This window comes from Sminthopsis crassicaudata, chromosome 1 (assembly GCF_048593235.1).
Source record: "Sminthopsis crassicaudata isolate SCR6 chromosome 1, ASM4859323v1, whole genome shotgun sequence".
NCBI lineage: Eukaryota > Metazoa > Chordata > Mammalia > Dasyuromorphia > Dasyuridae > Sminthopsis > Sminthopsis crassicaudata.
Window position 1 is genome coordinate 148,412,343 of NC_133617.1, and position 14,860 is coordinate 148,427,202.

General features: G+C 34.2%; 1 protein-coding gene across 3 annotated transcripts in view; it reads left to right on the top strand.

Moving 5' to 3' along the window:
* RAD54B (RAD54 homolog B) overlaps positions 1-14,860 on the top strand; it is a 104,613-nt gene that overhangs the window by 52,515 nt on the left and 37,238 nt on the right. Inside the window, exon 4 of one of the 3 annotated variants that reach the window (XM_074269341.1) lies at positions 9,648-9,839. The exons of the other annotated variants lie outside the window; for them this stretch is intronic. Coding sequence (XP_074125442.1) covers positions 9,648-9,839 — 192 coding nt within the window. The remainder of the gene's footprint in view (positions 1-9,647; positions 9,840-14,860) is intronic. 3 annotated transcript variants of the gene reach the window in all.

A 14,860-nucleotide genomic window follows, 5' to 3' on the forward strand; every position in this document is an offset into this window, starting at 1 on the left:
AATATAATTAGGAACTATTTAGCAAAATGAATAAAAATATATTAGATGATTTTATTCAGTTAGTATTAGGCCCTTGTGACCCCATTTGGAGTTTCCTTGGCAAATATACTAGAATGGCTTGCCATTTCCTTCTTGTTCATATTGCATATGAGGAAACTGAGACAAAAGAGTTAAGTGTCTTTCCCAGGGTCATATGGCTAGTAAATATTTAAAGCCAGATTTGAACTCAGGAAAATGCATCTTCCTGACTCCAGTTCCAGGACCTTATCCTACTTCACCACCTACTCAACCTGAGACATTTACTAGTTATGGAATCCTGGGTGAGTACCTTAACTCTGTCCCAGCACCTCATTTGCAAAATGAGCTAGAGAAGAAAATTGTCAAGCATTTCAGTATCTTTTCCATGAAGACCCTTAGTTGGAGTCACAATGAGTTGGAAGTGAGTGAACAACAAAAAACACAGTAGACCATAATATTAATAAGTGGTTTTCCAAGTCAATATATTGCCCATGGGACGTCTATGTCCTGTTTAATGGCTCCCTTTTCTATTTGAGTTTGGCATCACTGCTTTATTAAAACGTTTGTTTTTCAAATTTTTATTGTATCTTTTATTTTCATATTGTATTAATTTCTCATAATATTTCACCTTCCACATCAAGAGAGCTAATTTTTTTTCCACAATAAATACAAAAGAGTGGGTGGGGGTAGGGGTGGAGGTGGATAAACAATAGTTGAAACAAATGAAAGAAGATATTTGCAGAGTTATACATTTTATGCTTTGTTCTACAACCATAGACTTTTATTGCTGCAAAAAAAGAGAGAAAGATACACATTCTTATCTTTTGGAGGCCAAACTTGCTCATTTTGATCCCATATTGTTTGTTTTCAAGTTTTTGTTTTTTTTTTAATCTGCATTGTTATAATCATTAACATATGCTTTTGTAAATTTTCCAGATATCTCAAATGTTCTACAGAACTTTTTCACTTTATCTTGATGTTGTAACATTGGAGCTCTCTGGATATTTGTTTATTATTACTCATTTTTATAAAATTTTATAATTTTATAAAATTAATCAGTTACTTATTTACTGATATTATCTCAAGTTTTATCAATTTATCATTGTAAATTTTAATTAGCTTTTTTTCAGTCTTTAGCCAGCATCATTTGATACTGCTGACTATAATTCTTTTCCTGGAAATCCTCTTTTGTCTTTTCAAGATACTTCTTTCTTCTGATTTTCCTCCTATCTGTCTAATTTTGCTCAAGATAAATGATCTCTCTACTGTAACCTCATCAACTTCCTCGGGTTTAATCTCTATGCAGATGATCCACCAATCTTAGTCTCTTAGGATTTCTAGCTCCCCATCACCAGCTACCTGCTGAGTATTTCAAATTGCATATTCTGGAGAATTACCTTAAAGTCAATATATCTAAATCAATTTTGTCTTTCTCCAAAGAGCATTTTTTAAATCAAAATTTCTATTTCTATCAAAGATACTACTGTTCTTCTAATCTTCCAGATTCATAACCTTGTGGACAGTTTTGACTCCTCAAACTTTCACCCAATATTTTCAACCAATTGCCAGTCTTACTATTTCTACCTTTATTTTTGTTGTTATTCAGTCATTTAGTCATGTCCAACTCTTTGTGACCTCAGGGACCATAGTCTTCCTGGCCTTTCTATCTTTGAAACATTGTACAGTTGGTTCTGCTCACTTCACTTTATGTCAGTTCATAAAAGTCTTCCTAGAGTTTTTCTGAATCTATTCCACTAAGTTATTTTTTTATAACACAATAGTATTCTATAACAATCATAAAACACCACTAATTTAACCATTCTCCAACTAATATGACCTCTTTTCTTTACAAAAGTAATGACAGTGTGATTTAAATAGTTCTAAAAAAGGTAGAAATGGGCAGGTGGAGAGGGGAATATAGTTTGGTCAGGGTTACAGAAGCTTTTAAAAATCCAAATATGGGTTAATTGCCATATGAGCAGTTTATCTTTTTATATAATTACCAGTGAAATTTATTGGGTAAGAGTATCTTGGTCAGATCTACAGTTAAAGAAAGTCGCTTAAGTAGCTAAGTAGAGAATGAGGGAAACTAATTATGAAGCCATTACACTTGTCTAGTCAAGAGGTGATGAGGTCCTTAACCAACATAGTAGCTGTATAAATAAAGAAAAGGCCTGATGTGAGAGAATGTACAGTAGAACTGGCAAGATCAGGCAACTGATTGTATATGTGGGGATAATGGAGACAGTGAGGAGTTAAGGAAAGCACTAGTCTTATAGACTGGATAGATTAGAAGTAATACTCTTCTTTTTTATTAAAGCTTTTTATTTTCAAAACATATGCATGGATAATTTTTCAACATTGACCCTTACAAAACCTTGTATTCTAAATTTTCCCCTCCTTCCCTCCCCCCCTTTCCCTTATATGGCAAATAAATCGTAATATCTTTCATAGAAGTAGGGAAATCTGCTTATGGAAAAATGTGTTTTAATATACTACTGTATTGTTCCATTTTCCTTTTACTTTCTTAGTGATTTTTCAGAATATAACTCTCTTCCATTGCCACTATTCTCCTATATGTTCCCCTATTAGAATGCAAGTTTCTTGAGGGCTAGGAGTGTCTCACATAGTATTGTGTTTTTATCTTCAGTGGTTAGGAGAGTGCTTGATACACGATGAGTGCTTAATAAATAATATTCATTTATTCTATAGTATTTGCCTTCTCTTAGTCTATGGTCCAGCCAGTCTAGTCATCTGTATAATTCTTGTGCCTAGATAAATGTACTTCCTCATTTTTTCCCTCATAGAATCCCTTCCTTCCTTCAGGATTTTTAGCTCAAGTACTCCCTTCCTGACCTTCCCAACTGTAGTGAACTCTTTTCCTAACTACTTCATATATATTTTTTATTACATATTTATTTTTGAACTTAATTTAACTCATATTTTATATCACATGTATATTTATTTATATGTACATTATCTCTCCTGATAAAATATAAGTAGGGAATGGAAGTTGTTTTATCTATGTATTTTTGGGAGGTCTGTATCTGTAGCACTCAGCACAATGCCTAACATATAATAGTTGCTTAATAATGCTTATTGATTGATTGCCATGTGACTGGTTCATTTTTCTTCCTATTATATAATTACCTAATGATTTCTTTTTACTTCTGCTGTTTTCATTTCTTCATTTGTTGTATAATACAATCTGCTCACATTTACCAGGTGTCTCTTGTTTGCTATCTTTGTGATACTCCTTTTAAGTTCTTCAGTTTTGTTCTTTATCTTGCTACAGTAGCAAACTTGGTAGAATTTTAGTATTAAAAGGATGGGCTTAAGTTATCAAACCGTGCATAATCTTTGACCCAGCAGTCTTTGGCTTATATCCCAAAGAGACCTTAAAGGAGGGAAAGGGATTCATGTATGCAAAAATGTTTGTGGCAGCCCTTTTTCTAGTGGCAAGAACCTGGAAACTGAGTGGATGCTCATCAATTAGAGAATGGCTGGATAAATTATAGTGTATGAATGTTACGGAATATTATTGTTCTGTAAGAAATGACCAGCAGGATGATTTCAAAGAGGCCTGGAGAGACTTACATGAATTGATGTTTAGTGAAATGAGCAGAACCAGGAGATCATTATACACGACAACATCAATATTATACGATGATCAATTCTGATGGATGTGACTCTCTCCAACAATGAGATGATTCAAACCAGTTCCAATTGTTTAGTAATGAAGAGAACCAGCTACACCCAGAGAGAGAACTATGGGAAAGGAGTGTGGACCACAACATAGCATTTCTACTCTGTTATTGTTTGCTTGCATTTTTGTTTTCCTTCTGATTTTTTTTCTTTCTTTCTAGATCCAATTTTTCTTATGCAGCAAGATAATTGTATAAATGTGTGTGTGTGTGTGTGTGTGTGTGTGTGTGTATATATATATATATATATATATATATATATATATATATATATATATATATATATATATATATATTTATATTGGATTTAACATATATTTTAACATGTATTGGACTACCTGTCATCTAGGGGAGGGAGTGGAGGGAAGGAGGGGATAAGTTGGAACAGAAGGTTTTGCAAGGGTCAATATTGAAAAATTATCCATGCATCCATGACCTTTTATCTCTTCCATCTCCCAGCTTTATGCCTTTATTGTTGTTCACTAATTTCAGTCATGTCCAACTCTTGGTGACCCCACTTGGGACTTTCTTCACAAATATAATGGAAGTTTAACATTTCCTACTTCAACTTATCCCTCATATGAGGGATTGGAGACAGAATTAAGGGATTTGACTTGGGTCACACAGCTAGTAAGAATCTAAGGTCAGATTTGAACTTGGGTCTTCCTGACTCCAGACCCTATCCACTGCACTACCATAATTTTATGCCTTTTCTGACATTCATTATCACACCTTAAATATTACCAAATTATCAAATTTTATTATTATCTTGTTTTAAAAAACACTATTTCTGTTACATCTTTGAGAAGATCTTGAATGATTTTAATAGATAATTGGGGAAAAACCTTATAAAAGAACCCATTTATTTAGCAGTGTGTTTTTTTTTTCTACCAAATCAAATCAACAAAAAACAAACATAACAAGATATTAAAATCTCTTCTGTAATCAGTTAATTGTGAAATGGAAAAGATGTGGTGCATTGTTGAATATTCCTTAGCAAAGCCTATTTAATTCCCTAACAAATGTCATCACTATTGAGGATGTCCTTGATTTATCTATGGATTTCTCTCATAAGTATTTATATAGATGAGAGAGATGGCATACATAGGTAGTTATTGGTCAGTGGTTATAGATGCTATTTCAGGTTGGTTTTTTTGTTGTTGTTTTCATAGTCTGAGATTTTTTTCCATGCCTTTGGTATCTTACACTTTTTCAGATACCTTGTTATGAGATTCTTCAGTATTCTCATAGTCCTCCAGCATGAACATCTTAGATTTTCATTCTGAATGTCTTTGGGATAACTTAGCATACTAGTTTTTTACACCACTCGTTCCTGCTATATGAGATGCTACTATTCATAACTGACCATTACCTTCTGCATGAGATTGTATAAACAAGTTTATATTCTTATCTGATGTTATTTTTGGCTGTTACCTTATTAGATGTTTGCTAAAGATCTTTTGGTCTCCTATTATGATGATTTTCATTGTTTCCATGTTAACATAGGACTTCCATTATGAAATTTCTTAAATTTCTTGAGAGTTATTACCTTTAATTTTTTTTTTTCTTAATTGGCAAGTGTGGAAGGTCTGCTTTATCGTCTTTATTCTCCCTAAGAGAAGCCTTAGATTCAAAAACCTGTATGAATAGACTTGTCTATAAATGCTAATTTAACTTGAGCTAATAGGCTTCTCTTTTTGAACTCTAGGTGAACCTGAGCAAATGGGCTTATGTGCTTGACCTAGTAAGAGGTTTTTGTATTTAAACTTTGGCTTGACTTGGCATATAAGCTGTGTAAATTCTAGTTTAAACTCTAACTTAACTTTGTCTCTAGTTTTAATTTATTTTGTTCTAACATTGTATGCCATTTATACCATTATGAACTCTTTTATCTCAGCCATCTGTGCCCCTGTGTGGGCAAACTTCCCTATCCTATTTAAGTTTGGAATTAGACTGAGGAACTCCCCTTGCTTCATTGATACAATAATAGCCATTTTATCTAAGATCATAGCCAGTCAGTCTGTAAGTCAGTGAGTCAGTAAGCATTTATGAAGTGTCTAGTATGTGACAGGCACTGGGCTAACCTTTAATAATATAAAGAATGGCAAAAGAGATCCTTCCCCATAACCCATAAGGTGCTTGCAATCCAATGAAGGAAACAACATGCAAACAATTATGTACGTACAATTTCCTATTTGTCATAGGAAATAATCAACAGGAAAGGCACTAGAATAAAGAGGGATTACAAGGTAGAGTTTTAGCTGGGACTTGAAAGAATCCATGAAGCAGAGATGAGGAAAGCATTCTAGACATGAGAGACAGCCAATAAAATCTGGGAGTCTAAAGATGGAATGTCTTTTGAAGAACAGAAAAGAGGCCCATGTCATTGAATCAAAGAATATGTGTATTGGTGTGGTGCGGAATACATAAAACTGGAAGGGTGGTAGGGAAGAAGGGTAGGTTTTGAATGCGAAATGGAGGGATTTGTGTTTGATTCTGATAATGATAAAGAACCACTGGAGTTATTTAAGAGGAAAATGACATGGTTAGATAAATCACTTTGGTGGCTGAGTGGAGGATGGATTGGAGTGACACTTATATTGTCAAGATGTTGCAGTCATTGAGGAGTGAGTTGGTGAGGGTCTTCATCAGGATGACAGCTAAATCAAAGGAAAGAAAGAGAGTATTTGAGCAGCGTTTCATAGATGAAATAGATTAGATATGGGGAATCAGATGGGATGAGAAATAATGAGACTTTGGAAACAACACCTAGAGTGTAAGCCTGGGGGATTGGGATGGTGGTGGTACCCATGGCAGGAACAGGAACAGAGAAATTTGGAGAGGGGGAAGGTTTGGGGAAGGTTACAAGGGTTTTGTTTTGTTTTTTTGTTTTTTTGTTTGCTGAGGGAATTGGGGTTAAGTGACTTGCCCAGGGTCACACAGCTAGGAAATGTTAAGTGTCTGAGACCAGATTTGAACTCAGGTCCTCCTGACTTCAAGGCTGGTGCTCTAACCACTGCACCACCTAGCTGCCCCAGTTACAAGGGTTTTATTTCATTTTTGTTCTCTAGGAGAAAGGAAGTGGGAAGAATAGATAATTCATAAGATAAGAAAAGGAAAAAAAATGAAGCAGATATGTTGATAGGAGTAATAGAAAAAGAAGGAAGAAGGGAAACAAGCATCATTAAATGCCTACTATGTGCCAGGCACTATTATAAGTATTTTACAAATATTTGCTCATTTGATCCTCATAACAACCCTGAGTGGTAAGTTACTGTTGTTATCCTTGTTTTATTGTTCAATTGGAGGAGAGGAATGCTAGTGACTCCAGTTTCACTGGAAATTATAGCAGAATGTTGCTTCTAGGGCACAAGTCTCCATTTGTTTACCTTGAGCAAAAAAGTTTCATGAGAAAGAACCTAAGGAAAAATGGCATGTATTCTTGGAATAGATCCTTGTTCCTAACACAGTCAAAGTTTAACATACCACCTGGTATGATATTCAGGCTATGCATTTGCATTTCTGGTAAAAGAAACAGTGACAGCCACCACAATCCAAGGGATTGAGATTTATTTTATAGTCCTAGCCAACATCTCCTTGAGCCAAAGCCTATACTTCAAAAAGATTAATAATTTATAATGTCTTTTGTGGGTTTTCTGGAGGTCTTTGGGCAGCCTTTCTCTCACCTTTCTCTCATCACCACAAGAATAGCCAAGTGTTAAAGTTCAAAAGTCTTTATTGTCTCCTTCTCCTGATGCTCAGCTAGCTTTCTCTTGGCCTTCAGAGGGGACTTGGTTTCAATGGAGAAAATGCAGGAGGACAGGCCACCACAGTGGTGTGAGATGAAATGAGTCTGAGTCCAAGGGCTTGTGCTTCAGCCTCTAGCCACCATAAAGGTGGATGATGGAATGAATCTGTCTCTCGGTCCCTCAGGAGAGCCATGAGGAGCTTGCTGGAAGATGGAATGAATCTCTCTCCTTAGTTGAGAACTTGAGCTCTTGCCTCCAGTCCCTTTCCTTTCTATGGTAGAAAATCATTTGTGAAATTCTATTCCCTCATATTTTTATTAGGCATAATTTTTAACACATGTATAGGTCATTCTCAAGATTTTTACAAAGATAAGTAGGCAAAAAAACCCCAATAGTTATTAACATCTCAAAAAAAAAATCTCAAAAATGGATCATAATATTGTCTGCCAAATTTTCCATTCTTTGGCATCTTGTTCTATCTGAAATATGGCTTCTTTTATTTATTCTTCAGCTTATCAATATCCTTTCTAAAATATAGTATTTAGGTGGAACAGTGGATAGAATGCTGAATCTGTAGTCAGGAAGACTGACGCTAATCAAATTGTATAACTTGTCAGTCTCAGTTTTTTGTTTCATTAAGATAAGAACAGTACTTACACTTCCTGGGCTTCTTGTGAGATAATATTTGTAAAGTGCTTTATAGACCTTAAAATACTGTATAAATGCTAGCTATTATTATGTGGTTCCCCAAACTGAACACTGTAACTTCAGATGTGGACTAAGCAGGATATAGAAGAGCTATCACATTCATATTACTGGAAGTTATGCTTCACTTAAGCTCAAATTTTTAAACTGCTCCCGTTTGGGTAGCATCAAAATTCAAAGAGTAACTTTGGGGTACATCAGTCAGGGTTCTACATGCTTATAAAGCAACCAAAGTTCTATTCAACTAAGTAGAGTCATCTTCAGTACTATGTTAAGAGGAGGGAATACTTAATTGTTTAGAAGTACATCAAAATAATGCCAAAGTAGACTCAAATTTTCATTCCTAAGGAAAATTGAGTCCTTCACATCCTTTCAAGTAATTCTGCTATGGATATGACTTGGGGGATGAACATTTTGCCTCCCCCATCTGCCTTTTTTTTTTTTTCCACTTCATGTTTACTTGGTAACTGGAGTCCAATCCCAGAGATGAACTGTTGTGTTTCCTGTTACTGTTCCATATAATGTTTTTTTACAGTCAAGTAGTTATAATGCAAGTATTTCAACCTGGCAAAATTCCCCTTTCTAGGATTACTTGTTTGAAGCCACCAGACATAGAATAATATCAGTTTGAAAGTTTTCATTTGCTGCAGCTATGACCACCTCTTCTAGGAATATTCTCCTTTTCAAAACATAGACTTATCATAATACTTAAATATTCCTATTGTAATTTATTAATGGGAGTGGGCTATTGCAACCAATGAACAAAATAAACAATACTATTATTATTAATCTTGTTCCTATTACTAGTTAGAGCAATATCACTTTTTCCACCACAATTTCTTTTTAAGTTTATTCTTTGGTCTTAATTGAGAATGGGATTCTCTGGTGGCTGTCACTTATTATATTTCCAGACTCCTAATCTACAACTTTACCCTTTTCTAAAGGAAGATGCCACACTTTTCAGTCAGTCAGTATTCCCCCCTATTCACCTTTTAAATGGGGTAGAGAGGGAGTGGTAGTTCCTTTGGCTTTGATTACTACTGTTAATTCTCTCTTCTTTCAGGATATAGATTTGTCTCATACAAATCAGAATCCACAAAGACCTCAAGTTAGTTATAGTAGCTTGGAGTACCTTAAAATCCAGATTTAAAGCTATATAAGATCATGGAGGTCCAGAGAGATTAAGTAACAAGCCCAGGGTGATACAGCTAATAAAGGTATTGGGGGCAGAATTTGAACCTAGATCTTTCAGACTTCAAGTCTAGTACCATGCCCACCAAACCAAGCTATACCTTTGCATCCTGGAAGAAAGAGATGACACAAAATAAGTTACATTCACTTCATTCCTTCACTCTTACCCAATCTCTATTTCTCCTTGACTTCCTTTTTGATGTTTTCCAAATCATTCTATTCAGATGTTAAACTTTTTGCCTTTGATGCCACTGAACTTTTGTCATTTTTGTGGTCCTAGCACTTGTGGCAGCAGAAGTAGCTCAGTCAGAGGAAAAAGAAGCCATATCTGACCACGTGACAAAATATTTCAGTGTTGTTTGGCGTAAAGTTTCAAAGAAGAAACACAAAAAATGGGAAGGTGATGCTGTCCTTATTGTGAACGGGAGGTCATTCATCTTGAAGGATCTGGAGGGCAAAGACATTGGAAGAGGTAATCTCATACTACAGGGAGCTATTGGGAGTGTGACTTTTGTTAATGTACATTCCTGCCAAGATGAAAGACTGACATTTGAGTTTCTTCTACCAGGCACCAGTTAGATGGTTTAAAATCCATTCTTCTCACCAGTCTGTCAGGGATGGCAAGAGGCTATTGAACTGCACTTGAGCAGAAATCAAGCACTGCACTTAGCTTTCATTTAAATGGGCAGTCAGTGTTTCTGATAATGGTCTCATTTCTAAAACATATAGAGAACTGAGTAAAATTTATAAGTATACCAGCCATTCCCCAATTTAAAAGTGGTCAAAGGATATGAATAGTTTTTAAAGAAAGCAATCTATGTTCTGTATAGTCATATAAAAATGCCTTAAATCACCATTGATAGAGAAATGCAAATTAAAACAATTCTGAGGTACCATCCTATACTTTAACTCAGTTAAGGTGAGATTTTAAAAAAAAATAAAAAAAAATGGCAGAAAGATAATGATATATGTTGGAGGGGGTGTGGGAAAACTATTACATTAATGCATTGTTGGTGTAGTTGTGAACTGGTCCAGCCATTCTGTAGAGTAATTTGGAGCTATGCCCAAAGTCGCTATAAAAGTGTGCATAATCTTTGATTTCACAGTATCCCTACTGGGTTCTGTATCCCAGAAATCACAAAAGGGGGAAAAGTACCCACATGTCCAAAAATTTTTTTGTGGTGGCAAAGAATTGGAAACTGAGTGGATGCCTATCTATTGGGGAATGGCTGAATAAGTTACAGTATATGAATGTAATGTAATACTGTTATTCTGTAAAAAAAATGATTAGCAGACTTATTTTAGAAAAACCTGAAAAGACTTGCATGAATGAAGCCGAGTGAAGTGAGCAGAATACTTATCTGAATGTGGGAGTCATGAAATTATAATTTATCAGTAAATGTTTGATTTGTGTACCTATATACATAGAATTGTGCAAAAAATTTCGGGCAAAAAGGAGTTGCAAGTGGAAAAAGAAGCCCTGAAGTAGAGCACTAATATTTAGTCCACCCATGTAGACTTTTCAGGGCTTCTTATCTTATATTCATATATAGCTCTACAGTACACTCCCCTTTTACGTTCTAGAAAATATAGATCTTCTAAAAAATTCTGGGATATTATAAGCAAAAATATATTCTATTTAATAATATTAAAATTTAATCTTTCTTTAAGGTTTCATATGCAAGGGTAAACTTACAGTAATATTACAGATGTTCAAAATGCTTAATTGACCTTATTAGTATCTCATATGATCTATAAGTTTTGTTTTGTAACCCCAACACTCTGTTTGAGACTTGTAAAAATAAGACAATTACTTTTGACTGAGAATGACAATCTTAAGACTCAAGATAACTGAACGTAGTTAGTGTTTTGGAAACAAGTAGGCATATTTATCTGAGATTTAAAGCATTTTTGTTAGATTTTTTTGGAGATTCATTTAAGTGCTAATTTATTTCCTTCACTTTTAAGCCGTGGTACTCAGGAGGGAGAGGATGATAGAAAAGTATGTTTTAGTGGAAGTATTTTTTCTTTTCATAAAGAAAAATTATTTTGAAAAAAATGAGCTAGAAATGGTGGTTGCTAATATTCATGACCTTCCTATGGAATTAAATGTTTCATTTTTCTTAAATGTCAATCATTTAAATCAGTAAATAAATCCAATAAACATTTATAAAGTTCTTAATATGTATCTTGTAACTTTGTATACATACCAGAAATATTATGAATGACATCTCTGAAGTTTGAAGTCCCTCAAATGGCTAATATCCAACAGGAATTAGTAATTTTGAAAGTAATATCGGGACAGGAGACTTCAATAACAACAAGTATTTATAGCACCTTATATATGCTGGTCGTTGTTCTAAATGTTTTACAAATGTGATTTCATTTGATCCTTACAACAACCCTGGAAAATAGGTGCTTTTGTTATCCCCATTTTTTCTTTGAGGAAACTAAGACAAAAAGATTATGTAATTTGTCCAAGATCACACTGTTAGTAATTGTCTGAGATGGGATTTGAATTCATCTTCTTGAATCTGGGTCCAGCTATCTATCTACTGTGTCACTTAACTTTCAATTATCTAGATTTTCAATTTAATTTTACACTTATTAATTGAATGTTTTGTAATTTCTATATGCACACCTGTACAAGGAATTTTGCTGCATGCTGTAGGCAAGAAAAAGATTTGCAACAGATTTAGAGACTTTTTACATGACTATAACCATACTGTGACTATATTGGCTAAGAATAAAACATTCAACACGGAATAAATATGTCAGCTTCATGAGCTGATGAAATCAAATGTAGCTAGCTTCAACTTGTTAGAAACTTATTGTCAAATTAGGAGGGAAGATGAGAGGATAGATCTCATACACACCATTAAAAAAGATGTGGAATAATACAGTACAAAGGATAGATTCATAGGGCATTATACAAGAGAAATCCCTCCAAGCTGACATTAACAAATTAATAACTACTCTGTGGCTTCAGTCATTCAACCAGTTCTAAATTTGCTTGTCTGATAATCTAAAACATATCTTTCCAAATTGCCTTTAAGGATAGCTTGAGGAATTATGTTAAATGCTTTGTTGGAATTGAATATTTCCCTCATCTACCTTCTGATACAGAAGAGAATTCCTTTTTTCTTCATTATTTCTTCCTTAAAACAGATTTATTTCATTTTTTTATTATGAATTTAGCAAACATCAACAAATATGAAAATTTTCAGCATACAAAGAACAGAAAAAAGAACTCTATGTGAAACAACTTTTGCTACATAGATTTTTTAAAAGCCTGTTAAATTTAACTGAGCCCTAGCTTCCATTCTTTAAAAGGAATATTTAATTTTCCCTTCTAACCTAGAGAAAGGAAGTCACATTCTTCCAGCCTTCTCTTTTAGGACAAAGGTCAATTTGTATATGTACAGATATTACTTAATCTTGGCAAAAACACAAACTTAGTATGCTTTCTGTAAGTGACTGCAGAATTCTTCTTACTAACTATACTTGCTTGAAAGCAAGATCTAGTTCCTTTGTTTTCTTGGATAACTCTTGTACTTTTGTTTTTCTTGTTGTTTGTCTTTAGTTCTCAAAGAAGACCATGGCATCAGGCTTTGTCATGCCTTACAAATGAATTGGATTTAGGTGAAGGAGAGCTGTACAAAGTCACCAGCCTGACTTTTTCCAGAGCCACCTGAGTCCAGTGGCAAACTGCGATGGCAGTTGCCCATTTGCTTTACCCATTTGCTAAGCTCATGGGTCGTATAGTTACTGGTTGTCCTTGAGCATGGCTTAGTTTATTTGAGGTAGATCTCATACCTTTTCAGGAAGTAGGATGATCTTTTCTATGTGGCTGCTTTTGATTCACATTTAGCACATGGGCCCATACTCTTATTTTGCACTGATTTCAAATATCTCTGTCATTTTTTTTTCTCTAGGCAGGCTAATAGTGGGGGATAGAGCTGGAATAATAGATTGTTCTACATATTATTGAGGGCCCTGTAAGCCAGGCTGAGAATTTTTATTGGATTTTTAGGTAGGTAATTACAAACTATTGAAAGTTGAAACAGGCGATGATATGAGAGTAACTTTGCATTAGAAAGATTAATTGAGCAGTTTTATGTATAATGGATTATTTAGTATGAAGAAACTATTAGTTCTTTGTTTTATTTATTAGTTCAATGGTTTTTTGTTTTTTGGTTGTTTTTTTTACTCTCAGTTTAATTAATTTTCAATTCTGTTTTGGAAATTTTTAATTCGTTGTTTTTGTATGTTTTCTTTTTGGATGTATGCAATTTGTTGATCTCTTCTTTCTCTCTTTTATTGATGTCTTTATAGATAAAAATGTCAAGTTCAAGGAAGAAAGAATATATATACATACACAACTGAGTACAGAAATTCATCTTATTCAACCCGAAAATAGGTAGAGAAGGGCCTAAGAGAAAGGAGAAGGGAGTAATTGTATATACAAGAAAAAGAGGGAAAGAACTCATTGGTCATTTTCAGAAAGAAACTTCAAAATAAAAATTCCCAGAAACATTATAGCCAAAATCTAGAATTTAAAGATGAAAGAAAAAATAATGCAGTATAAGGAAAGAATTAAAGTATTGAACTTCAATCAGAATTACTTAAGATTAGGAGCCACTGATAATAAGGAAATTGAGTGCTTAGAATATACAATATTGCAGAAGGCAAAAACACAAACTTACCACAAAAGTAACTTATCCAGCAAAACTGAGTATAATCTTGCAGGAAAAAAAAAAAAAAAAGCTTTTTAATGAAATAGAGTTTGTCTAAGCATTCATGATGAAAAGATCAGATCAAAACTGTATAGAAATTTTTAAAATACAAGCATAGGATTAGAAATATAAAAAGGTAATCATGAGCAAACAATCATAGAGAAGAATTAGTAAAGATCTGTTTATATTCTACTGTGAGGGGGAAATAATAAATGTTTATTGTCAGAACCATATCATCTTAAAAGATCATAGAAGAAGTCTAATTAGAAAGCTTGAAGTGCTTCTCTTATGTGTTTTGGATGATCATAAAAGAATGGAAAAGGAGTAAAAGAGGACTATACTAAGAGGAGAGGAAAAGGAAGGTTTGGGGAAGAGAATTATCTCATATTTGAGGTAAACAAGTAGACATTTATAAAAAGTAGGAGGGTATCCATCTCCCATCTCACTGCCTTTCCATTGGGTATTCCACATGCCTGGGATGCATATCATCTTTACTACTGTGAAATCACTGTGCCTCCTTCTCCATAAAGTCCTTCCTGTTCTCTTTAGCTGATATCTCTTCCACTCCCAAAGTTGTTTGTTCTTGAAGAGAACCAATGACATCAGGAGAATGATGTCCTTAGTTGCAAATGGATTGGATTTACATGAGGAAAGAGCTGTGCAGAATTACCAACTTCTCTCTTTCTTCTAGAGCCAACTGGGTCCAACAGCAATATATACAGATCAGGCTGACTGAAGATGGCCCAGGATGCCGTGG